The sequence below is a fragment of the Conger conger genome, chromosome 9 (genome assembly GCF_963514075.1).
Source record: "Conger conger chromosome 9, fConCon1.1, whole genome shotgun sequence".
Lineage (NCBI taxonomy): Eukaryota > Metazoa > Chordata > Actinopteri > Anguilliformes > Congridae > Conger > Conger conger.
Genome location: NC_083768.1, coordinates 30,056,511 through 30,083,178, shown reverse-complemented (window position 1 = coordinate 30,083,178; position 26,668 = coordinate 30,056,511). Strand labels below are relative to the sequence as shown.

Below are 26,668 nucleotides of genomic sequence, written 5' to 3'. Positions count from 1 at the left end.
CTTAAGGTTATATGTGTCTGACTCATAAGACTGGCTGACAAAGGTTGGAAAGAACCAACATTTCCACCAAAATTTCTAAAAGAATAGCATTTACAGGCTGTTGAAATCCAATTATCATTAGGGCCCTTGCAGTGCATAAGAAGGATTAAATTGTCCTGAACAAATGCCCCCATCAGATGAACCCTGTTCTCTATCCAAGTTGAGAACAAAGGGAGTAACGTGCTCATCTGAAAGCTAATTCCAATGACATTGGCAGATCTTAAAAGGGATTACAGGACATTAAAGGTAATGGCTTTAAACTCTGTGAAATATTAAGTGATCAAATTACCATATTCTCAGCCATTGAGTGCCTACCTCTGTGATACAAGAATGACATCATTGAATTGAACCAACATGAGCTAACTCTGGTCCTATGGGAGCAAGATCCATGACCCATAACAGAAATTCACATGAGCTTCAAAATGTCATACATTATTCATATACTGCCACAGATCTTGCGATCATAGATCAGAAACTGTAAAAGAGGAGCTCATAGTCTGTGTCAGACCAATGATTTCTTTACGAGAAAAAAACTATTAAAAGCAATCAGACTTTAGGAAAATATGAGACTGTCTTTATTTATTTATTAGGCTCATAACCTGAGCACTATACCAGCCGTCAAGACATTTGTGATTTATTATGCTTATTACTGAGGGAAGTGGAAATTGAGGAAGAGGATCTTTTATTTCACTTTTGTCCTTATTGGATGCATAATATATATATATATATATATATATATATATATATATATATATATATATATATATATATATATATTTATTATGCCTGAATGCTAAACTTCCAGACAGTGTCTGTGCACCTGCCAGCCTCACTGACCTCCATCACTCCATGGCAGTTTTAGACATTGTACTTCATTTTACATTTTACACCTCATCTGACCCATAATATAATTTGAAGTCACCAAATGGCCTTTTAGAATCCTGCCTAGACATTGAATATTCTAAAATGAAATCCGGCTTTTTATTAGAACTAAACCTCATTCAAACCTCATTCAAATCTAGGCCAAATGTTTTAATGATTGGTTAAATAATAGGCTACTCAGTTGCATTCTTTTTAACCCTTGCTACCAGCAACTAGCGGCTCATAGTGGCAATAAAAACGTGTTGATTAAGCACGTCATATTGTTCGGTTTTGATTAGACTAACAAAAAAAGCAAATAAATGCTACAATGGCTATAGTCTACTGTTTATAGGGTATTCCTTGGCTACATTCTTTTATTTATTTTTAATTTTTAATTTTTAATTGTTTAATTCTTAACAATTACTGGCAATTAGGCTAGCAGGCCATATAACTGTTAATAAGAATAAGAACAATTTATGTACACATCACATTGCTTTTGATAAGACTAAAAAAAGGATATGTATATATCTTCAACAGTCTGCCAAGATTGTAAACACAGTCTATGGCTATATGGTTTCATCCACAACATACAAAGATTAAGAGACCAATCAGCAAATCTGCCTACAGCATAGCTAGAATACAGGACTGTGTCATGCCTGGTCAACCTGGTCTGAAGTGTCTGCTTCATTACATTACATTACATTACATTATTGGCATTTGGCAGACCCTCTTATCCAGAGCGACGTACAACAAAGTGCATACCCATAACCAGGGATAAGTTCGCTGAAAGACCCTAGAGGTAAGTACAATTTCAACTGCTACCTGTACAACAAAGATAAGGACAAGGGCCATTTTTTTTTTTTTTTTTTTTGAACAAACAAACAAACAGAGCAAAAGTCACCAAAGTTAACTATCCAAACACTATTTCAAATTATATTTGCTATAATGTCAAAACAATGCTGGGGGAAGAAGAAAGAGGATGCTATGGTAACAAGAACTACCGGAATGATGAAGAATGTTGGGTATAGATTTTGCATTTTTCACATTAGTGTTGGATTATGCAGGCTGACGCAGAGATTGACTCTAGGAATTCATTATCCCTATTGAAAATGGGAGATAGAATGGGGATTGTTGTTAAATCCATTTGAGGGCCTGTTCTGTTAAAAACTAATATACCTTAGTCAATTTGAGGTTTTCAGAAATGTTTCTAATACAACACCTTTCTAGGATTGGATAAGGTTATAGATTTGAATGTTACACATATGAAGTCGATGCAATGGCCATTCTGTAGGTCAGTGCAACTCCACTCCACTCCACTCCACTCCACGTCCCGCGGGCTGCAGTGTCTGCAGGTGTTTGCTTCAACCGTGCGCAACACCAGCTGATTTGACTAATTAGCTTATTATCTGAAGCAAGCAGGTAAAATAATTAGTGAAATCAGGTTGTGTTGCGCATGGTATGAGCCATTACCTGCAGACATGAGTTGAGTAGCACTGCTGCAGGGGCTAAGCCACATTGATCAACAGTCAAGACTTCGCTCTCTCTGGTGTTGGTTTTGGGCAATTATCAAGAACATCAATCCGAAACACCCAAATATTCCAGCCTCTCTCTTCACTCAAAGCTACTTGCTTTTGTTGGAGGCTAGTGTGGGAAACATTATAATGGTAACATTTTCCTGGAAGAAGAAAAAAGCTAGGAAAAGAAGAGCCAATAAGTTGGGGATGCAGGAGTTATGTTCCACTATGTTTGGAGTCCTGCAGGTGCAGCTAATTGACCTGATTGCTGCTGATAATTCACACCTGTGTTCGCCTTTTATTGTTTCCATTTTAAGTCTGTACTTTTAGCTTATTGAGCTACCATGTGCTGCTGCTTGTCGTTAGGTGGTTATTTACCTTTGTGTTTAAACTATTTTTCTGTTGTCCTGATGCAAGTGGTCAGGCATTTTTATTTTCTTTGCTTCTTTTGAACACTGTTTTCAGGATGGAAGCCAGTCTAATTCTGGCCTGTTTCCCTGGATGCCTATTTTGTGTAATGTTGTGTGTCTTATTTGAAATACATTTTGACCTCTGTTTTCATTCTGACTTTATTTTCTGTTTGATTGTTGTGTTACTGTCCATTGCGTTTCCTATGTTTAAACCTGGGTGGATTTCAGTTCATTTAAGACCCTGCTGAAGGCACAGGACTTACCTATGTTTAAGCATGCCAGAAAGTGAATTTCCCAAAAAGTTGCACCATCTGTTTAAACAAATGAGCCTTCCAGCAGCCCAGTCAAGCTCTGTTGTTCATGACTCTGTGGAGTCATGAAGCTCACAGGCTGGATGTACTGCTAATCACTAAAGCCACAATATGAAAGGCAATTTGGTGTCCTGGAATCAGATGCCTATAAATGCAAGCTTACAGAGAGCAATATTCAGTGTGATGGAAGAGAATCCACATGACTTCTGTCATTATTCCCCCTGGATGAAAAATGTTGGTTGTGCACAACCTATAATTGATCAGCCACCATTACATTATTATTTTTTATTTTTTTACTTTCTTAGAATGAAGGTAAATCATCAGAAAATAAATATTTTTGTATTTACCTTTATTTACATGGCAAATGTAAAAGGAATGATCCTCTTTCGCAATGACCCATTCCTTAGTTCTCAGTAATAAGCACAATAAATCACAAATGTATGACCTCTGTCACAGTGCTTGGGTTATGAGCCAAATAAATGAAGTCGTTAAGTAGTACAAAGCTCAAAGGGAAAGTTCTGGTCTCCAACTTGTGATTGACATCATTGCATATTTACCTTTATGAGGTAAAGAGAAGAAATAATTTTAATAGTTCTTGCTGGTAAAGCAGACACCTGTTCATAAACAAATACATAGAGTATACCCATTTACATCCACCCACAACATAGTCATTGGTCTAGCACAGACTCTGAAAGTTTTCTATTTATGATCACAATATCTGTGGTGTATACTATATGTAATATTGAAATTGTGTTATGAATCATTTATCTGGATCGCATAGGGCTTATATCATGTTGGTTCAATTCAATGATACCATTTTTATATCACATAGGCAGGCACTCAATGGCTGGGAATATGGTAATTTATTCAGCAAGCCCTTAATATTTTGCAGAGCTTAAACCCATTACCTATAATGTCCGGTAATCCCTTTTAAGATCTGCCAGGGTCATTGGAATTAGCTTTCAGATGAACAAGTTACTCCCTTTATTCTCCACTTTGAAGGAGAACTGGGTTCATCTGATGGGAGTGTTTGTTCAGGCCAATTTAATCCTTCACCCACTGTGCTCGATGGTGAACAACTCCTCTGCAAGGACCCTAATGATGATTGGATTTCAACAGCCTGTAATTGCACTTCAACCCTTTTCATTCTTAGCCAGCCAGTCTTATGAAATGCAAGACGCATATGGCAGTCACAATACAAATAGCTCAGTGTGTTTTCACACCGATGCATTACTTTTACCAAAAAAGTTATTGTTCACACAGAAATGTTCAACTGTCAGAATAATATACTAACTATAAACAGAGTGTCTGCCTGGTGGTTTTCCATGAACAGCAATATAAAACTTCAGAAGCCAAAGGTGATGGCAGCATTCATGCTTCCCAAAGTGTAACAAAGCATAACAGTAATTAATGTCTTTACTTACAGTCAGCAGAGTTTTTCTGACTTCCTACCAGAGTTGTCGGAGGATCATCTAGGACAGGGGTGTCCAATCTTATCCTAAAAGGGTGGGTGCAGGTTTTTGTTTTAACCCAGCAGTAACACACCTGATTATTCTAATGAACTAATCGTGGTCTTTAATCAAGACCTTGATGAGTAGAATCAGCTGTCTTAGTCCTGTGCTAAAACAACAACCTGCACACACACCAGCCCTTTCTGGATAAGATTGGACACCCCTGATCTAGGATCATATGATCTCGTGCTCGGACCAAGTTTGTCTTGGTCTCAAATTTCTCAACTTTGTTGGAGTATTTGGGAGAACCTGTGGCCAGTGCTCTTAGAGTTTAAGAAAGGCTTGTCTCCAGTTTTACGGAGCAAGCAACAAACATCCCTTTTATTGGTTTTGCTTTGAGTTTGGGCAATACAGCACTGCGTCACCATACTTTTCACACATCCACTCAACGACACTACTGATGAGACTGACTCTCACACCACATTTGTCTTGTCGTCGTGTTAATTTAGCAGAATTAACTTGGTCCGGGCAGATATCAGCCGGCTTGTCTGAACGTTCATTTACCTTCGAGACTTGGTGTCTTGAACGCTCTCAGGACCCCCTAGTGTGCCCTGTATCCGTAGTGCTCACCTTTGTGCAGAGCTTACGTGATAAGGGGTTATCATTGTCCACATTAAATGGGTATGTCTTCGCAATTTCTGCGTGCCATACTGGCTATAGTGGCTCTACGGTGGCTGCCCACCCCCTGGTAAAGCGTTTTATCCAGGGCATCCGGCATCTGAAACCCGTGGCCCCACCCCGAGTTCCGCAGTGGGACTTAACGGTGGTACTAAAAGCCTTGTGTAGCCCTCCTTTCGAACCGCTGGAGAGCGTTGAGTGGAGAGCTTTGTCCCTTAAGGTGGCGCTGCTTACTGCGCTAATTTCTGCTAAGCAAGGAAGCGATTTATGCGCCTTGTCTGTGCACCCGGACTGTCTCTTTTTTTCAGGATCTGACAGAGTTGTGCTGAGACCGATCCCTGCGTTTACCCTGAAGGTTATCACCACATCCTTTCGCTCATGGGTATTGGACCTGGTGGCTTTTAAGCCCCCTCCTCATGGTGATGAGGAGGATGCTATGCTTCACAAACTTTGCCCAGTGTGTGCTCTTTCGATGTACGTACAATGTTTGCAGCCTATTCGACAATCAGATCAGCTGTCTGTTATGGCGCTGCTGCCAGAGGAAAACCTGTTACGGCACAGAGAACCTGTTATGGCTTACTGATGCAATCAACTGGGTGTACGAGTGCATGGGCTTGCCCCCTCTGGCGGGGGTTCGCGCCCACTCTACTCGAGGCATGGCAGCTTCTTGGGCACGTTTTCAAGGGGTGAGAGTGCAGGACATTTGTACAGTGGCGTCATGGAGTTTGCTGTGCGCCTTTGTCCGTTTCTATCTGCTAGCTTGTGCAGGCTAACTGGAGATGCCTGATTAGATGCTGTTGGATGATGAGATCATTTTGCAAGTGCTTCCCTGTGCTGCTTGATTTTCACAACTAAATAAAACTGATAAAAGGGTATTCAAGCACATCATTTCTATAAACTTCCCACCAGCTTGTCTCATTTTGTTTTTTGATATTTTTCTCAAGTTTCTTCTGAGCCTTTTCCTCTGCTTTCTCTGCCTTCATCCTCTTTTTCTCCTTCTTTTTCTCAGCCTTATTCACTGTTTTCTCAGCTTTCTTCTGAATTTCCCCCAATTTTTTCTGGGCTTTTTCCTCCTCTTTCTCATTCCACTTCCTCCATTTCTCCAGTCTTGCCTGGCCCTTTTCCCCCTCTGCCATAATCTTTTTCTCTTTGCTTTCGTCCAGTCGACTCCAATTATTCAGAGGAAAAAACATTTTCTTAGTTAACGTTTTTTCATCTGCTTCTTCTGTCATCTCCTTCATCCATACGTATTCCTCGTCTGTATCTCTCTCCCATATTTCCTGCTCCATGACCTCTTCACTTGGTCCCTGTCTGCTCGGTCCTGCCTCCTCACTCTCTCTCTCCCATATTTCCTCCTCCATGTCCTCCTCTTCACTTTTTCCCTGTCTGCTCGGTCCTGCCTCCTCACTCTCTTTCTCCACTGGCTCATTATTCCCTGCCATCATAGTCTTTACTTCTTTAATGATGGTCTGCCATTCACAGAATAGCCTCCCCTCCATCATTTCTCTTTCCCTGTGGATGCCCATTTGAAACTCGCTCCTTATGTTTGCGAGCACAACTTCTGACCAGTCAGTCCAGTTGCTAAGCATTTCTTTTTCAAGGGAATCTTTGCATGGGTCCATTTTTGCCTGCATCTCAAACGACTCTGTTTTCTGGCCCTGAAAAAGAATAAATACAGCTGAAAACAAACATTATTTACAGATTATAAGACTATGCCCTGGACTCTCACTGCCTTGCATACAAAAACACTTTCATTTACATACACTGTAAATAAATATATACATTGTATAGTATTTACCGCAATATTCTCTTTTACACTTCTCTCTTCTTGTTGCTGTTCAATCATTTTATTATCCATCTCTTTTCTCTCATCCTCAATTTCTTTTGGTTTTCTCTCCTCTAATCTTTTCCTCCACATCCTTTCATCCTCACTCTTCCTTGCCATCATTTGCGACACCTCTCTCATGATGGATTGCTTTTCAAAGAGCACCCTTTTCTCCATCTCTGCTCTCTCTCGTGCGAAACTGATTTTCAATTCACACATCATAGTAGCGTAAATATTCTTACACCACTCATTCCAGTTTCTTCTCATTTCTACCTCCATGTACTCCCTCCACTCCTCCAGTTGTGCTTCAGAATGAAACTCCATGTTCCTGTTTAAAATGATTCAGAAGCATTAAAATAGTTCTACTTGCCAACAAAATCTGCTTGGTTCAGAATTATTTCACAAGAATTGTGATAAAGTATTTCTGCATACCAAATGTTTGTCTTGAAGCTATTGAGAAGCGACCAAAATGTGGTTTAACCCCTTACGTATGGCTCCTTTTTTATATAAGCTTAAAAATGACATACCCAAAATAAAATGGTTACTATAGGAGCCCTTTTGACTGCAGGCATAATCCTGGTCTCTACTGAAAGGTAACCCCTTTGGGGTTTGTTGTACTGCATTTTGCTGACGAAATTATAGAACACTTTTTATACTGAAGAAAGTGTTTGCACTTCCCCCCGCCTGTCCCCCTTCCCTACCACTCGGTCCCAAACGCAACAAGTCGAGAAGATAATAAAAAATAAGTTAAATAATCTGAATAATACTATCGTGTATACTAATATATTCAATGAAGTTCATTGATATACGTTTTTGTCAAATACCCAGCCCCCATCAACAAGTCAAACACATTCCATAATTTCACATGCTTTATTATTCAAGAGCAGGCTGGCTCCTTATTTATAAGCATACTGAATAATAATAAAATATTTGGGGAATGTATTTATTGTGCTGTCAACCTTGTTTCCACTGTCTTCCTCAGAAATATTTACTCAGATGAGAGATTCCTTGGAACACCTCAAAAGGAAGTCCTCTATTTGGATATAGGCATCATAAAATAAATTTTTTATTATAAAATCTCAATAACTGTTTTTGCCGATGCGCAACAGACATATTAAAAATGCTACAGATTTGTTACACAAATACTGGTCAGAGATGGTTGTACTTGGGCGCATCGTGTTCAAGAGAGCCTATACAAAATGCAGATAATAGCATTTCTATGTGCAAGTACTTTTGTATACAAAGTATACAAAGGCGAAACGGTCAACAATGACAATTGCTCCAGAGAAATTCTAAGTAAACAATGGACATTCTATCAACTTTTCAGAATGAGGAACTATTATGCAGAACACTTGTCGTGAAAAGGACAGAGACATTACCTTATTTCTAGTAGAAATGTGGATCTCTAAGGTGAGGTCTCCCCACACTTGTTTTACCACCCACAAGTTACAAAATGAGGAACTGTTGTTGCGAAAGCAACACCGTTAATAGGTTATACAGATAGAACCATGAGTTTTAACGCCTTCAAACGGTATATCCTGTTACCATAGTGATTGAAAATTGCACCCTGAAAAAAATGAATGAATGCACAAAAACCGTCGGTGAGACTTATCGGGGTTAATATAGCAATCGAATTATCTACGGCATTGTGACGTCACATCAGAACTCTCATGCCTCATTATAACATGTGCCAATATCAGTCACTGCAAAAAATCTCTCTTGACGGATGCAGTTGCAGTTGCAGTTGCAGACTTTCAAATAAGTTGGATGCCACAACAAAATTACGTGCTCAACTATGCGTTTTCATTGCAGAGGGTATTTTCTTCGGCGAACTGAATTAGTGTTAGTGTTAGTGGATGCTATTATTTCGAGAAACTTTCGCCGATTAAATTTCACACACAATCCCTTTATTCAGACGGATATTTTTTTCTAATGCAATTCAGTGATTTGCTAAGAAGTAGGTCTACAACAGCAGCACCCAAACTGGGAATAAAAAACAAAAACGTTCAGTTACAACTGAAATCACATAACCCAGTATGCTGCGACGTCTGCGTAATCACACTAATCGGGAATCGATTTGCTCACTGGGCCTACATCGCCGCGATGTCACTTTTAGAATGTATAGCATTTAGAGCCGCTGCTCGTTGGTTTTACGTCGCTGGGATGTCAGCGCTCCGTGCATTCCACAGCGGTAACCATTATACTACACTGACACTAAGCGCTAATGTTTCAGTTTAAACTCTTAATGCCTAACAGTTATCTGTGACTGTATAGAAATAAGTTAAATACTATTAGTACTGCTGTGATACGTTGCATGTGATCGAGGAAATTATAGCACTTTTGTCACGATATATTATCATATAGAATCCCGTATAATCTGACATAATAGTAAATACAAATAGTATTCGAATATGGTATTATATTTATAACATATTCGAATATTTATTTTATTTAATAAGGAGATGATGTAGTGACCTAACCAGGTAGGGAATGAACACAAAAGGCTTGAAGCTACAAAATACCATTACTCATTCAGATGACAGTTTAAATAGAAGACCTACAGAATTAAACATATACTAGCCTTGCTTTTTTATGAAGCCAAACAAAAAATAATAAAGAGGGTTAATGATTTGGGAGTATTTAGGAGTGACTGTGAAGTAGTTAAACTGGCACAGATAAAATAATGTTGATTTCTAGCTGTGATGTGACATGAAGAACTACAGATGGCAGCCTCACAAAGGCCACATGCTGAAGAAAATGTTACATATTCTGCACATGTATTATAGATTATGTCCCGATTCACAAAATATTATTTTCTTTTCTTGAAAAAAATATATAAAGTAAACTATAGGTCCATTGTGCATCATATGAAAAGGCAGACCTTACTCCCAGAACAAGATTTCTTTGTGCTGTGTATCTTTTAACTGTCAGAATTGTATTAAAAATATGAAAAAATAGTTAAATACGCTGCAATCATTTATCAAATATATTAATTTAATAAATCTACATTAATATGTAATTATATATCATTCACATTTTTCACAAACATGCATAAAGATGAGATACACACATTAATACATATAGAATAATGTAATACAGGTAGAAATTAAGCCTTGATACAGTTGTAAATCTATATGGCACAGAACTACTCACATACTATTGTTTTGTCTCTGTCCTGTTGTAGATTTATGACTCAGCATGAATATTATTCAGTTTCAGTGTTGTTATTACTCCTTCATTTGGCAGACAGCCTTCTCCAGAACACTTGGTCAGACCATCATGGCAAACATTAATAATGAATAAACATGATTAAATACACTGAAGAATGAGTTGGGGATGCTTCAGTTGATGGAGGAAGCAAACAGAGGAACAGAATAAAGAATATGTCCAAGAATATAAATGGAGAAATAACTGATATTTGAAAAACAAAATGCTGATATTTGTGAGGGAAAAGGAGATTCCATTTTCCCCCTACAAACACGTATATTTTCTAGGTCGCCCCAGTGTAAAATTCTTAATTGAATTTGGTCATTTTTGTTTTCTATTTGGATTAATAAAAAGTAGTTCATAAAATTACATTTTACAAGACCCATTAGTCTTGTTATCTGAAATGCACAATATGGGTTAATTCCATTTTTTTATGGTTGCTGTGCCAACATAGAAGGCTTGTCATCAGAGCTTAGAATTTGTAATCCACAGAACATTGAACCTTGAAGGTTGAGGAAAAAATGGCAGACACAGAAGCTGATTGGTTTTTGTATTGTATTGTTTTTTATTTTTTAAAGCATCAGTCAATGCTATCCTCTGTGTTTACATCTATGTGATGAGTAGAATAATGTTGCTGGAAATTAGGCAGCCATGTTGAAGTTTTATACATAGACAAACTGTACATATCTGACTGATTGACCAAAAGGAATTATCTGGGCCCAGTTTTACATAATTTTTAATCTAGATCAGGACTATCCAGATTTTGAAATCCTTTTTTTTTTTTTGCTATCCCAGATCAAATCGATCTTGTTGGTTTTGTCCAGGTTTTTCAAATAATTTTCAGATTGGATCAGAATGATCCAGATACCAAAAGATCAGGATTACCGAATTTAGATTTGCAGTCTTTGGATCTGTCTCTGTTGGTCAGAATAATGCAACATTTCATTAAGACAAACATTTTTCCAAACATGTTGGAAAATGTGTAATTGAGTTTGAATATTAAGTCATATTCATCTGCAGCAGTACATAATATACAGGTATGGGCCAAAGTTGGTCTAATTTCAAAATTAAATGTCTCACTGAACAATACAGATAATTAAAAATACCTAACTTTAAAAACAAATAAAAAAATTACTTCCAAACACAACTGTTTTGGGAGCATACTGTTTTTTTACTGATCAATCGACCCTAGTCAAACTAATGGTTCACTACAGTGTGTCTCTTTGACTGTCCAACTGGTTCATCTAGATTCTAGATCTAGAGGAAGAATTATGATATTGTTTTTGCGCCTACCCACTAGGCAATTATTTTAGAATTGATAGCAATATATTTTCAAATAATATCCCAAAGAATTTACCTTTTTTAAGGCTTTCTTTAGACGACTTTTAGTGTTGTGGGGTCTGGAAATATGTTATTGTCCATTTAGAATAGATATTGTTTTGGAATGCGTTAATGTGCTCACTGAATCACTAAAATCATAAAACTTGAAAAATGTATTAAAGATGTGCCATGTGTCCCACATGTCCTTACATCAACCTTGAATCTATCATTTCAGTGGAATCAATATTATTCTGATTTTCAGTATCAATCCTATCCAAAAACGTTTTGAAATACTGGGCCCTGTTGATACCCAACTGTATCCCATAGCCGCTTTAAAGTTTCAATCAGTGGCTACGCATCAGTCAGTAAATATTACATAATGTCAGTTATTCCTCACCCACGGTTAAAGGAAGGTGCATAGCAAATTGCCATTTTCATGCGCAGGTATTGCTGTAATCATACTATGTATAAACTAACACCTCCCCACGGTTTCCCTCTTTAAGTGTTCAGTTTTCAACTGTAACTGCATTTGCCGTTATTTCCACGGGATACTTCAGAAACGACGGTCACATGCCCTGCTCCCCCCAATCAGTATAGCTAGCATCTAGCTACATGTCTTCCTACATGTTAGGAACCTGAAGCCGCGTGAAAATCTTCGGAACGACGAGCTGGTGTTTCTAGCAATAATTTGACACTACCACGCCATATAAACGTCTATTGCGACAACAGCTACGTACGTATTAATTGTTGTTTATCAATATTTGACTTCGGTACTGAAACGTTCGAATTTGTTTGTAATAAAAATGATCTAGCGCATATCTTAATGATGCCGCCAGCCTTAACGCGCGTTGTCCTTTGTTGAAGGCGTTTGTGAGCTTCCGGAGCTTGACGTATTCTCTGCACACGGCACTAGTACGAGTGCGGAGCGCATAAAATCAACTTGTGGCGCTTTCTTTCGACAGCTTGGTGTGTATTCGAGCATTGCACACCATGGGAGCTTTACGGATGCAGCCACATGTGTTTTAAATTTTGGTGTTTATCTTGGTAAAAAAAATACGTTATTCTGCGTTTGTCAGCAAGGCCGCGTTTGGGCCTTAACGTTAGATGACATCCATTTTGTTCTTTGTTCATATCTTGCCAGCTAGCTATATTGGCGAAATAAAACGTATTTCTAAGCTTGCTTGCTAGCTAGATAATTGGTGTTAGCGAATGTTAGCCATATTACTTGACATATGCAAACGTACATATAGTTTACAAATATATAATTTATGTTCATTTGTATGTGCAGTAACATACCATTTTGCGGCTAGCAAGTAAAGCTACCAGCTATTGTTTTGCCACCGTGTATCAATTCGTAGTTAGCGGTCATGAACCAGCAATGTCGCCGTTTGTTTGAAGCTAGCGTTAATATAGATTTGTTCAATGACACAAAACTGACAGTATGTTCTGATCGCCGTGTTGATTTGTTTTAATCTAAACAATATTTACTGGCTTCACACAAACTACTAACATGCATTGCTCCATCTTAACGCTAGGCTAACACTAATGTAGCTAACGTTATAACTTGGTGATTTGGAGTACACAGACTTAATGCATGGTCATGCTTTAGCTAGCTTTTCTGGTGTCTGGTCTGCTGTCATTTTTTTTCACATTTCCTTACAATGAACTATTGTGCAAACAAAGTAGGAAGCATCTTGTGCATTAGTTATATTGACACTCGCTTTTGGGCGGCAGCGGTGGCTATTTTTACTATTAACTCATTTCACACTGCGAACGAAGTTAGTTGGCAAGAATAGTTATTACTCTTATCTTTATATCGCCGTGTTATCCACTTGGATTATCCAATCGCTGGCTTGCTACTCCTAAAATCATTTATCACAGCACGGGCATTCAAATATAAGCGAACAAAAACATGTTAGTTAAGTTGCATTCTTAATTTGCATTCCCCTTCTATGAATTTTGCAACAATAAAGATTTACTCAATTAAATGTTCATACTGGTAATACTATAATATATTATAAATTAAGTTAAAAGTTGCTAACGGCAAATATTTCCACTATTACTTGACACGAGTTCATTAAGAATAGGCTCCCTGTCTCCTTGTTGGATGGAGTCAACTTCATAACCGTGATCATAACAGATTGGACTCCCTTTTACAAATGGTGCATGTCTTGATATCTTTGGATAAAAAATGATTAATAAAGATATTAAAATATATGGGCTGGTTGGTTCCAACTAATAATGGCCTGCTCAGATTCATAATCGTTGATGGACAGTTGGGCACTGGACAGGGTATTCTCTGCATTCATATGGAATTCCATATAAAGCTATTGTGGTCAAAGTCTTATATTTGTCCATAATTTTGATTAGATTGGAGACACGACCAAGACGTATGCCTCTGTAAATACACATGTTGAATGCAAATTGGTGATCTATAAAATCTTTTTACAAAATCTCTGGCATTCTGTGTGCCTGCTACACTTGCCTTTAAATAAGGTATTTTCCTTTCCTCAGTTAAAAGTAAGTGAAAAATAAAGGTCTTGAATAGAGCATCGATTGCATCTGTATTGCATCTTTATTGCACCTGTCAGTCAAAGCCAATATTTATGAAGGTGCGATTCTCCACACTCACACGTACTGTATCATTGATTTTGTGCTGTGTAATTGTCACTGAATAGATTTTTAGGCTGTACGTGTTTGTGTTGTCTTCTGGAAAATACATTTCGAGAATACATTTTAAAAGCTAAAAAAAATGTAAAAGCTTTTTTAAGCAAATTTCATTAACTGCATATTTTTCTTTGGCTTGGTTGTACATATTTATATTACCTGATTGTACAAATGTATACAGTTAATATTATTTTTGAATATTTTCCTGCCAAATTGTGTTATCAAATCTAAGATTGCTCCTCTCAAGGAAGTAAATACTTGCATGATGTAATAAAGCTATGCAAGCTCTTTTATTTTTATTTTTGTATTTACTTTTTTAAAGGTGTATTTTCTTGCTTTAGGAAACCCCAAAGTGCCCTATTCCTGGCATTGTAAAGCTGGAACCTGCACATGAAAACTATATGGACCAATCAAAAACACAGTAAAGTAAAATGATAGGTTTAAAAAGACAGAAAGTGAACTAACCCTTTAAAGTTGCAAGATTGGTACAAATAATATATTTTTTAACTTGATTCATTGTATTCCAGAATATGGGAGAGGAGAGGTCGGTGAATCCTCTGGCAATGGTGTGTTTTGTCCTGTGCTGGGTACACACTCATGGGGAAGCAAGTACTGACTGCAGCCCGGTGGGAGAGACCGGGTCCCCAGATCTGGCTGAAGACCTGCGCACAGCTGAGCATGCTCAGAGGCGCCACCTGGAGGTGCTGTTCAGCAAATATGGGGAGAATGGAACCATATCCCTCGAGGGACTGAAGAGACTGCTTGAAAGTGTGGGACTGGACCGCATCCGGAAAGTGATGGTACAGCATCAGGAGGAGGCTGGCCACCCAGGGGAAGGGCATGTGGATGGAGGCACCCACCACCACACCCACCAGCACCACCACCATGTGCAACATCAGGGCCATCCCCATTGGCAAGACCTTCCTGCCACTAAGAAAACTGCTGAAGCCCCAAAGGTCCAGAGGAGCGAAGGGGCCCCGGCAAAGAAAATCGAGGATTCGAACGCCCACCACAACCTCTACGATAAGAGGGTGCAGCAGGAGATTAGCACCACCCCAGTATACACCACCAATGTCCTGCTGAAGTCTCAGGAGTTTCGCAGCCGGAGGAGTGCTGACTATAACCCGTCCCAGGACAGTGCCTCCACCTCCCAAGGTGACAACTCCACTCACGTTGATGTCCTGGGCACCACCACCAAGCTCATTGACAACCTGCTTGTTTCAGAGGAACAAACCATATCCCCTGACCCCCAACACCTGGATGACCAAGACCATGTGGGTAGAAACTCTCATGACCATGACCATGATCACGGCCACTCCCACAATGACGATCACACCCACAATCCAGACACAGCCCATGAGCCTATCCCTGATCCCAGTCACAATCAAGATCAAGATCCAGATCACAGTCATGACCCTGACAACCATGACCATGACCACAGCCATGATCACATAGATCACAAAGAAGAGGTAAATAGGACAGAGAAATCTTATAAAATGGTGTGATTCAAACAGAACTTTTCTTACGTTGTCTGTAAAGATGGTATGCTGTCGAAGCAAACCATTTGAAAATTCTCTAACTCAAACCTCATGCCCCTTAGTCCTTATAATGTTTTTCCTTGTCCTGTTTCAGTGTTTAAATGCCTCAAGCATCTTGTCTGCACATGGAATGACAAAGGTGGTCCTCTCTGTCAGTGACTTCAGCTATCTGTGTCCAGCTCTTCTCAATCAGATGGACACTAAGTCCTGCATCCTACATGCTGAGGATCGCCTCCAAATCAATACTGGTATTTACCCTCCTTTTTTAACAGCTATACCTCATATTGAGGTATACCTCAAGGTGAAGGAATCCATTTGAACAGGATAACGGCTATATATAAATGATTTATGTGCTGATTTTAAAAAAGGCTTAATCTCAGGTCTAAGTTACACATTTTGGTGGCATTTCAAACCGGGTCTTTAAATTAAGTTTAAACTTTGTGAACTGTTTGCCAGTTTTTAAATTCCTGCTTAAATAGGCTCCTTCTTTTCAGACCGAGATCATCACAGTCATCATGGTCACGGTCATCATGATCATGATCATGATCATGACAATGAGCATGATCATGATCACCAGCTTAATGACAACAACCAGAATGGTTCTTCAATCAAAGCAGGTAAATACAGTCTCTTCATATTTTGTTGCCGTATTGCTGATGCCCCTTGGTGCATTTTTGTCTTTGAAAGTGTAGATTAAAAGCAGAGCTTTGTTAAAGCCTTCCTGTCCACATCTCTTCATACTGAACAATAATGACACATCTGCACACGTCGTAGCTCCTGAAGCCATTTTTCGCCCCTTCACTGGTTTAGTACATTAGGCCAAATTAATTTTATTTATTGATCAGGTTTGGTGTCAGGAAATGTTCTGCATTGCTTTATATTATGCTATGGATATTCATGGTAGAACTTGCAGAAGGAATGCAGATGGCACCAGAGCCTCTCCTAAGCAAAATAATCTAGTCTGTAAAAATGCTCTCTAACTTCTGATGGCCTCATCCTCCAGCTTGGATTGGGGGATTTGTCTCTATCACCATCATCAGCTTGCTGTCCCTCTTGGGCGTGGTCCTGATCCCGCTGATGAACCGCGTCTTCTTCAAGTTTCTGCTCAGCTTCCTCGTAGCCCTGGCAGTAGGAACCCTCAGTGGAGATGCCTTCCTACACCTCATTCCACATGTGAGTCAATGCTGTGTAACAGACAGAGGCCTTGATGCCACCCCCTCTGAATGTTTGATAATGGAATGTAAGGGAAAAAAAGGATTGCTTGCCTGGGGTAATTTTTTTTGTGTCTGAACAGAAAGAATTCTAGAAGTACAAAACTGGACTTCAACCAGTAAGGATTATTTTAAATAGATTTAAGAGGTATTTCAGTGTTATTCACAGATTACTTTTATGTTTCTCATGAACAGAGCAGGTTGATAAATATGGTCAAAGAGATTTTGTGGTGGGAATTTTAATTTATTCCTGTAAGAAAACACTCAGAGACAGTAAATAAAATCCAATCTTTACTATGCGCATAGGGTCCAAGTTACATGCAAAAACAAGGACAAAGGTTCCAGGACCTATGTCTGGATATATGTATGCGCAGAGCGCAACAAATGTACGCCCCTTCATTAGTATTCATTAGTATTTCCAATAATCAATATTCAAAGACAATCCACCCCTCTTCTCCTTGCAACAGATATTTCTTAACTTTCTCCTCCCTTAAGGTATCTGTCCACGTGAATGTATGTTTTGGGAACATTCCGAAAGGCCCTCGCTTATGTTGTTTAAGCCCCCTGCCTCCAGGGAGAGATACTCCCAGTCTCCAGGGAGAGATACTCCCTAGATCAACATTCTGTCAACGCTGAATGTTGATGATCTGTGAGATTCACAGGCACCCGCTCCTTCTCAAATAAACAGATACCATGCTGTTTCTATGCCTCGCGGTGCCTTGTGGCCTTCAAAGCCCCGCAGGGCAGAGAAGGAAAAGAGACATCTCAACTCACACAGTTTACAGAAAATAGTTTCCATTAATACAAAGCAAGTTATGATACTTTAATAAGTGTGTATGCTCTGGATCACTTCAGCATAAGCAACCAATAATAGTATAAGCAATTAGTAAAGGATAAGCAATTAATAATATGATATATTAATAATGAAATAATCACATGAATATATAATTTCAACAACAGATTTCTCCTTTAGTTACTCTGAAAGCAAAAGTAAAATGCTCAAAATTCAAGGTTTGTGCAACTTGCAATTTTGTACTGAAGCCCAGAAATTAGAACTTAATTTACCTGCTGAAGGTAGGCTCACAAGACAAGCAGTTCTTACATAGGCACCGATTAAATCTGTTTTTCCCCTTTATTTTTATTTATTTATTTATTTATTTATTTGCATCAAAAAGTCCCAGGGGGGTCATAATCATCACTACCACTCAGCCAATGTGAGTGAGGGACAGCTTCACCATGGTGACGAGGAAGATAACTTGGATCCGGTGTGGAAAGGTCTGACGGCTTTAAGCGGCGTCTATTTCATGTTCTTGATTGAGCACTTCCTTACCCTGGGCAAGATGTACAAGGACAAGAAACAGAAGGTGAGGGTCTTTTTCTCTATTCAATTCATTTGATTTTTCACTATTTTTGCCACGGTGTTATAACCCCTTTAGCTCATCTACTGTAACTCGTCCGTGTCTCATACAGAATCAAAAGAAATGGGGCCAAAATGAAGATGGCGTCGAAGCTGACAAGCAGCCCGTGACAGAAGAAAATGACAATCTCAAACCATCTGAAGGTACAAAAATGTCCGTTCCAGTACACTTCCATCAAGCGATTGCCCAGAATGTACTACGCAATCACATTGGGTTCCTCTTTTTTTTCATTCCACTCAAGCTTCCTGTTCATTTTCTCTTCAGTTTAATTCAGATCTGGCTTGCATAGTTATTGTGCATTGAGTTATGCAGCTGTAACACTAGGAGTTCTGGTGTGAGACTAAATTGTAGCAAAGTGATGAGCCTGCATGGATTTGAAGGCCTATTTTCATCTCTTTAGTGAAAACAGATTGGCATGATTCACAGATTTGCATCACCCGGGGAGCAATAATACTAAATTTAGGTACAGTAAGGAACTTACAGAACGACCCGTTTGCTTGTTTAAGACGTTGAGACGAACGGGGCCGGGGTCTTCAAGGACCAGTCCACCTTCACATCGGAGCTGGCCAGACAGGGCCCGGCTGAGGAGGAGGAGGTGATGCTGGCGCCTGCAGCCGCCTCGGCCGGCTACGAGGGCTACATGGCCCAGGACTGCGAGAACAAGTGCCACTCGCACTTCCACGACACCGTGGGCCAGCCCGACGACCTCCACCACCACCACCACGACTACCACCACATCCTGCACCACCACCACTCCCAGAACCACCACCCCCACAGCCACTCACACTCCTACTCCCAGCAGCATTTCCAGGAGGCAGGCGTGGCCACTCTGGCCTGGATGGTCATCATGGGCGACGGGCTACACAACTTTAGCGACGGGCTGGCCATTGGTATGGGGCTGTCACTTTTGGGGTTTTGTGTAAATAATGTTGAGAAGAAGTGCATAACCCTTGCTGGGGAAAAAAACGACTGTTTAAAGAAAACTACAAAGCATTTACAGTACACATCTTGAAGTTACCATAAGAACTTTGACCCATATGATTCAGTCGCCCCAGCTAAAGCACAGTTCCAACACAGTGCTACCCCAACCCATCTCCATTTTTTTTACCTTGCTATTGTGAGGTTTCAAACAGTATGAATTGCATCAAACGGGAATGGTCTGCCTGGGACAGATACCCATTGGACTCCACATTCAGTATTCTTAGATTGTTCTTACACATTTTCTGTGCTCAGAATACATACTTGCAGCTTTTACACCGGTTTGTAGCTAATGCTGTTCCCTTTAGGAGCAAGGTAGCCCTTAGCTGTAGTTCTCGCCTTTCAGTCATAAACTTTGGTTGGTTTTGCAGTGGATGTTCACACTATTGTCGATTTATATAACAGCCATCGTAGTAGATTAAACTTTTAGCTAAATATTAACCTGAGTGCCTGAGTGTGTCTACGTAGTCATGTGACAGTTCCGTTCTCCTCTCCTCAACAGGGGCAGCTTTCACAGAAGGGCTGTCCAGTGGACTCAGCACTTCAGTAGCCGTGTTCTGTCACGAGCTGCCCCACGAGCTGGGTAAGACCACAACGTACTTCAAGGTCGCACATGGTCATGCCACGTGCAGCACATATTAAGATTTTTGACTTCAAGACCATCATTTCAGTTTCTCTTTATTGTGGATAGATTTGTCAGATAAATGCATCACCTGGTTGCTGAAGGAACAGGTTACAGAAAAAACTATTACTGACAACATCCAGATCGATTTATACATAATTTCTCAAAATTTTTTATCTGATATTGCTCTTGTAGTGTTCTTATGTCAAGCTAATATTATGCTGCTAAGGTTTGTTCACGGACAATATTGTGTAATCTAATTAGTCCCACACCCTACCCAGGTATGATGGTTGGTCTGACTTGCATGACTGGTATTAAATGTTGTAGAGCCAGTTAAAGGCTCACATGTAGTTTCACTGCATTGCTAAAGGATGTACCAAGATCCAAGATGGATATCCAGGGAAGGGTAATGAAGACTGGGGTATAAAAACAGCGCCATGTATATGGGCGTGTGTATATTTGAGTGTTTTCCCCATCAGTCATTCACAGTTTCAGCCTTAATTGGCATCTGAATGTGTCCCAGTTGTGTAATGGCGGAGGGTGACGTGTGACTCTTGTGCAGGGGACTTTGCAGTCCTGCTGAAGGCAGGCATGACGGTGAAGCAGGCCATCCTCTACAATGTGCTGTCAGCCATGATGGCGTACCTGGGCATGATCACAGGCATCCTCATTGGGCACTACGCCGAGAACATCGCCATGTGGATATTCGCCCTCACTGCCGGGCTGTTCATGTATGTGGCCCTGGTAGACATGGTAAGTCCTGTTTCCAGCTATACCAAATATGTTCACCTAAATCTAATTTTACGCATATATTTTCCCTATCCCTGGACTCTTTGGTTCTGTGTCAAAAAACGGAAATGAAGTGCTTTTTCATTTTAAGGTTTATTTGCATGCACTACTTATGTTTGTCCATCTATATATACACAATATATATATCTATATAGGGCCACAGTTTTTGTTATTTTAGCACTGTACTCCAGCACATTGGTTTTGAAATGAAACTGAGTATTAATTTAAAGTGCAGTGTGTCAGCTTTGATTCAAGGGTACTTGCATTCATATACTGCATGATGATCCTTGTTGGAAGCCCCTTTTATTACATAGTCTCTCCATTTTAGGTGTTTCTTTGGCAGCTGTGTGTCTTTGTATCATTAATTATTGTGCAGGAAAGCAAACCAAAGTTCTTGAGTTTGTTATTGTTTCTCGGCATGAAGTCCTGTAAGTGTCAATGGCAGTAGTGCAGGCCATACTGAGGCTGACAAATCCATCAGACATGGCAAAAAAAATTGGGCATACCAGAACCAACTAATACAGTGTTTGGAAGCAGGAATGCACTGGTGAGCTCAGTAATGGCACGACCTGGCAAACCACAGAAGACCACTGTAGTGGCTAACCACTGAATGCTTTACATTTCTTTTAAAGAAAACCCCCTTTATTCTGAAGTACATGTAAAATAATTAAGTTTTGAAAAAAGGTCATCCCAGACAGTCTGCCATCTGAACGTGGTCTGTTGAATGTGTCATTTTATATAATTATTTATAAACACTTCTTTGTCACATTTGATTTTAGGGAAAAAGTGTTTGGAAATCTCTCATTTTCTTTGATTTGAGAGTGGCTACTGAAGGCATTAGCATGATGAGCACATCATGTTGAGGCTGGAAAGGTAAACAGTGACATTGGCAGTGTTGCCAGAGAGCAAACCGCTATAAGATTTAATTTAAATAAATATGACTATGTGTCCTGATACAGTTCCATCCATGTATGTTGTATGGATCAGATCGTTCACCCTTGCAACCGATATATGGATCCAGTTTGATGTAGCCTAATGTTTGGTTACACCCAGCTATTAACCGATATCAAAATGTGGAGAAAGAACCAGACTGCTCATGCTCCAAAGCCCCCTTCTGTGAAACATGGTGGAGATATTGTTATGGCTGTTAAGACCACTGGAACTGGCTCACTTTTATTCATTGATTATGTGACTGCTCACTGCAGCAGCAGAATGAAATTTGATATGTGCAGAAACGTCTTACCCAGATCCATCCAAATGGCGCAACGCTCGGGACTCCATCTTGCAGCAGGACAAAATGGCCATGAGCATAGCAACCAATGGGTTTCTCAGGACTAAACATGGTGTGTTCTTCACTGGCCAAGTCGATCACACCTCCTGAGTCGAGTTGAGCATGTCTCACTTGCTTAAGGCAACACTGCAGGCAAACCAAAAGGAAGTTAACTAGTTACTGTGGGTGATGTAGTTATCTCAGAATACTCTGCGGTTTCTGTTGACTTGTCAGCGACACGCCTAAAAATATCAGAACCGGTGACTTACACTACCCCCTGGTGGCCATGCTCTGAAGTCAGTAAGACCATATTCGTATTTGGTATAGCTGGATTTAAAAAAATAAAAAATAATTTAAGATCTGGGAATATCAAAGTCTTTCACATGAAGAGGCATTATCGCGTTCCCTATTGCTCCTTTTTGAATGCAGGTATAACTTCAACATAGTCGTTACTTGTAACTGAGAGAATTAAGTCTACCTTACCTTGTATATGGTTGTAGCTGAGAGAATTAAGTCTACCTCAGCTTGTAGACAATAATGGCACTTATATAGTTATATGTATATATATTTTGTTTTTGTTTTAGCTATTGTATTGTTATACTCTGGGTATTCTAGCTGCCAACTGTGGTATGCTGGTTTGTAATTCGATGTATTCTTCAAGGGTTCCAATTGTATCTGTATGGTCACGCTAGGACTCGGAACCGTACTGTCCTCTCGGGTCCTCTTCACCCTTGTTCCTGTGTTTGATCTGCACTTCATTGTTCGTCGCTCTGGATAAGAATGCCTTGTAATGTAATGTAATGTATGTGGTTGAAACTGAGAGAATGAAGTGTTCCTCAGCTTGTATGTGATTGTCACTGAGAGAATGAAGTGTTCCTCAGCTTGTATGTGGTTGTCACAGAAAATTAAGTGTTCCTCAGCTTGTATGTGATTGTCACTGAGAGAATGAAGTGTTCCTCAGCTTGTATGTGGTTGTCACTGAGAGAATGAAGTCTACCTCAGCTTGTATGTGGTTGAAACTGAGAGAATGAAGTCTACCTCAGCTTGTATGTGGTTGAAACTGAGAGAATGAAGTGTTCCTCAGCTTGTATGTGGTTGAAACTGAGAGAATGAAGTGTTCCTCAGCTTGTATGTGGTTGTCACTGAGAGAATTAAGTGTTCCTCAGCTTGTATGTGGTTGTCACAGAAAATTAAGTGTTCCTCAGCTTGTATGTGATTGTCACTGAGAGAATGAAGTGTTCCTCAGCTTGTATGTGGTTGTCACTGAGAGAATGAAGTCTACCTCAGCTTGTATGTGGTTGAAACTGAGAGAATGAAGTCTACCTCAGCTTGTATGTGGTTGAAACTGAGAGAATGAAGTGTTCCTCAGCTTGTATGTGGTTGAAACTGAGAGAATGAAGTCTACCTCAGCTTGTATGTGGTTGTCACTGAGAGAATTAAGTGTTCCTCAGCTTGTATGTGGTCGTCACTGCACGCAGGTGCCTGAGATGCTGCACAACGACGCCGGGGATCAGGGCTTCAGCCACTGCGGCTACTTCCTCCTGCAGAACGCCGGCATCCTGATGGGCTTTGGGATCATGCTGCTCATTGCCATCTTCGAGCACAAAATCCAGCTGGACATCGGCCTCTAACAGTCCCGACCACTGCACCAGGATACAGCCATCTTCCGCAAGGGAGATTCATTTAAAGAAACGATTATTTATTTTTCCCCCAGAAAGACATTTTTTAGGCAGTGCTCCAATCGTGTCATTTGTCCCGATTGCATTTGTTTTGGAATGTGGCTTAACATAAATGGCTGTTACAAGGTTTGCTTCATGCAGAAATGACCCATTGACTTAAATAAGGAACAGTGTTCCTTCACATTTTAGTTGTACGCTTCATTGCTGCAATTGACTGTTGTGAAAGTACCACTTAATATTACATGAAAAATAAAAGACATGTAATTTTCTCACTGTGCTCAACGGATGAGAATTAACACGTGTCATCTGTTACTAGTAACGACAGTATTGTGATACATGGGTTACAATAGGATATCCCTGTCTATTTATTCGATTAGCCATTATTGTAAACCTATGTTCAAACCTATAATAAATGCCAAACCAAGGTCAACTCTAGTGTTCCACTGAAACTTCACAGCAATGACTTGTGTATATGCTGTGCTTAAATGGGGTAATTATGACTGATTATGATGTGTGACCAAAGTGGCGTAGCCGGCTAACCCAGTCTGAATGGGTTGGCATCCACCGTGTTGGAAGGGCTGCGTATTATTTTGAAGACCAAGCTGCATGTAGGCAGTTGAAATGAAGGTAACCCGTTTCTTTGTTTACCCTCTCCATGTAATGTGCAATCCATAACAAAAGCACTTTGTTAACATGACTTTGATTTACACAGATGCCCGTCTCTTAGACACAGATGTAGAAGGCCATATGGCACAAGGACAAGGTAGTCAAACGGTGCCACTTCAGTTCGCATTTGTTATCATAGCTGCTGTTTTTCCTGGTGCGGTTCCAGAGTGGCTTTGCCGGGACTCTCTACACGGCTGGATTTAAAGTATACTAACCAAGTCATTCCATGATGTGTGTCTGTAATGTTAGTCGAACCACCATTCATAAAACTAACGTCAGTGTCTTGCCAATGTCTTATCATTATGTGCCGAATAACACAAATGCCTTGGCCGCAATTTTAGTATGTTTTAGTTGCACTAAGTTTGTTAGAGCTAAATGAAGGGAACTACTGAAATGAATCAGTATGTGTGTTGTCTGTTGTTCATTGTGTATGTCAGGCAGCTTTAGATATACCTGTGTGCTCCCACATTCCAGGAAAATAAAGTACATTTAGAGATTACAACGCTTTCCTTTGTGCTTCTCTCATTTCTGCATTTACCTCGTACGCTACTGTCGTCAGCATCCACTCCATATTACATTGTGCTGTTGCTCAAATCATCTGTTCACAACTGCATCATGACTATCATCTTTATTTTAAAGAAACTATCGCTTTATGATCAAACCCATACATCAAACCCATTTAATGTAGTCCCGTTACCAAATTTCATTGGACCAATGTTTTCGTTGATTACTCCATTTACTGTAATTAATATAACCCTAGTAGAAATATATCAATACATAAATTTTACATATGGATAACTTCAATTAATTAACTTTCTAACATAGGTGCGATGTTGAATGACAAGCAGTAAATGCATCCATATAGGCTGAGCAGCCTAGTCTTTTTTGCCCTTGAGGGAGGGCCTCACCATGCAACGCTTGACAGCATGTCCCTGTGTAAATGGAACGCATGATCCCCAGCACAAGGATCTCTGTTAAACAGATGTGCAATGTACCTTCAACACATAAAAACATCCCTAATTAACAGCTAAAAAGGCAGAAGCTAAAATAGCAGTCAATGGTGAATGAATATAAGGTATCTTGAATATTTCATGAAGCATTAATACATTCATGAGCATCACAAAGGCATTCAATTGCAGTTACATAGTGTGGTGAGAATGTTTAATGTTTTTAATCGTTTAATGGTTTTAATAGTTCAAAGTGGCATGTTGCCAGATTGCATTGAATGCACTGAAGCATTAACTATTTATTATTCAGAAAGCCCATTGATATTCCCAGATCTTTATTTCTTCAAGGAATACTGTAGAAGACTGCAATATTTGTCTACCAACACCATTACGAGTCCTTTTAGCTTTTTTGACACTTATCCAAAGTGACGAGCAGAGCTGAGAACATTCCTGTCACATTGGCCCTGTTGCATTGTTGTTGGAGTCATTCAAAACAAGTGTACAGCGGGGTGCAAAGATTTGGGCACCCCTGGTTTAATCGTCTGTTACAATGAATGTGATCAAAGCAAATCTGGACTCTAAATGGTGCAGAGTTTCTGCAAATTCTAAAGCAAGATTTATTTTCATAGGCCCAGACCCAGGTTATTTACTTGATAGGGTGAGTATAATTCCAGGGCTGAACTTTTTATTTCCAAGAAGGAGAAGACTACAAAAACTGTTTGAAGTCAAGGCAAGGTCTGGAAGACTAAAAGGTTTTTGGCCACCATCAAAGGAGGTATACTTGGACAAAAAAGGGTGAAGCCTTTTTAGAGAAGAACACCTTGTCAACTGTTAAGCATGGAGGTGGATCCATTAAGCTTTGGGGTTTGTGTGGCAGCTGGGGGCACAGGAAATATTATGCGAGTGGAAGGAAGAATGGATTCCACCAAATATCAAGAAATTCTAGAGGGTAATGTTCAAAGGTAAGTCCAGACATTGAAGTTGAAAAGAGGTTGCATATTCCAGCAAGACAATGATCCAAAACACACCTTGAAATCAATCATGAAGTACCTCCAGGAAAGACGGATGAAGGTTTTTGAATGACCACCAGGCTTGAATATTATTGAAAATCCATGGAGAGATCTCAAACATGCTGTACATGCAAGGAGGCTGAATAATATTTCTGGGCTCAAGGTGTTCTGCCAGGAAGAATGGGGAAAATTCCAAAAGCGAGAATTGAAAGACTCTTCACTGGCTACAGGAAGCGTTTACAAGCTGTTATAGTTGC

General features: G+C 39.8%; 1 protein-coding gene across 8 annotated transcripts; it reads left to right on the top strand.

Annotated features, from left to right (window-relative positions):
• Nucleotides 1-12,193: 12,193 nt before the first annotated feature.
• slc39a6 (solute carrier family 39 member 6) lies at nt 12,194-24,956 on the top strand. Of its 8 annotated transcripts, none has more exons than XM_061256122.1 (12): nt 12,195-12,349; nt 14,625-14,704; nt 14,811-15,752; nt 15,916-16,069; nt 16,316-16,438; nt 16,825-16,994; nt 18,208-18,396; nt 18,503-18,593; nt 18,957-19,340; nt 19,931-20,011; nt 20,613-20,803; nt 23,588-24,956. In XM_061256122.1, the coding sequence occupies exons 3-12, from the start codon at nt 14,814-14,816 to the stop codon at nt 23,738-23,740; spliced, it is 2,475 nt and encodes an 824-aa protein (XP_061112106.1). In that variant the 5' UTR covers nt 12,195-12,349; nt 14,625-14,704; nt 14,811-14,813; the 3' UTR covers nt 23,741-24,956. The 8 variants fall into 8 exon arrangements, with proteins under 8 accessions (XP_061112105.1, XP_061112106.1, XP_061112103.1 ...); XM_061256119.1 differs by having other exon boundaries at nt 14,625-14,709; XM_061256124.1 differs by lacking the exon at nt 12,195-12,349 and adding an exon at nt 12,516-12,582.
• The last annotated feature ends 1,712 nt before the right edge of the window (nt 24,957-26,668 follow it).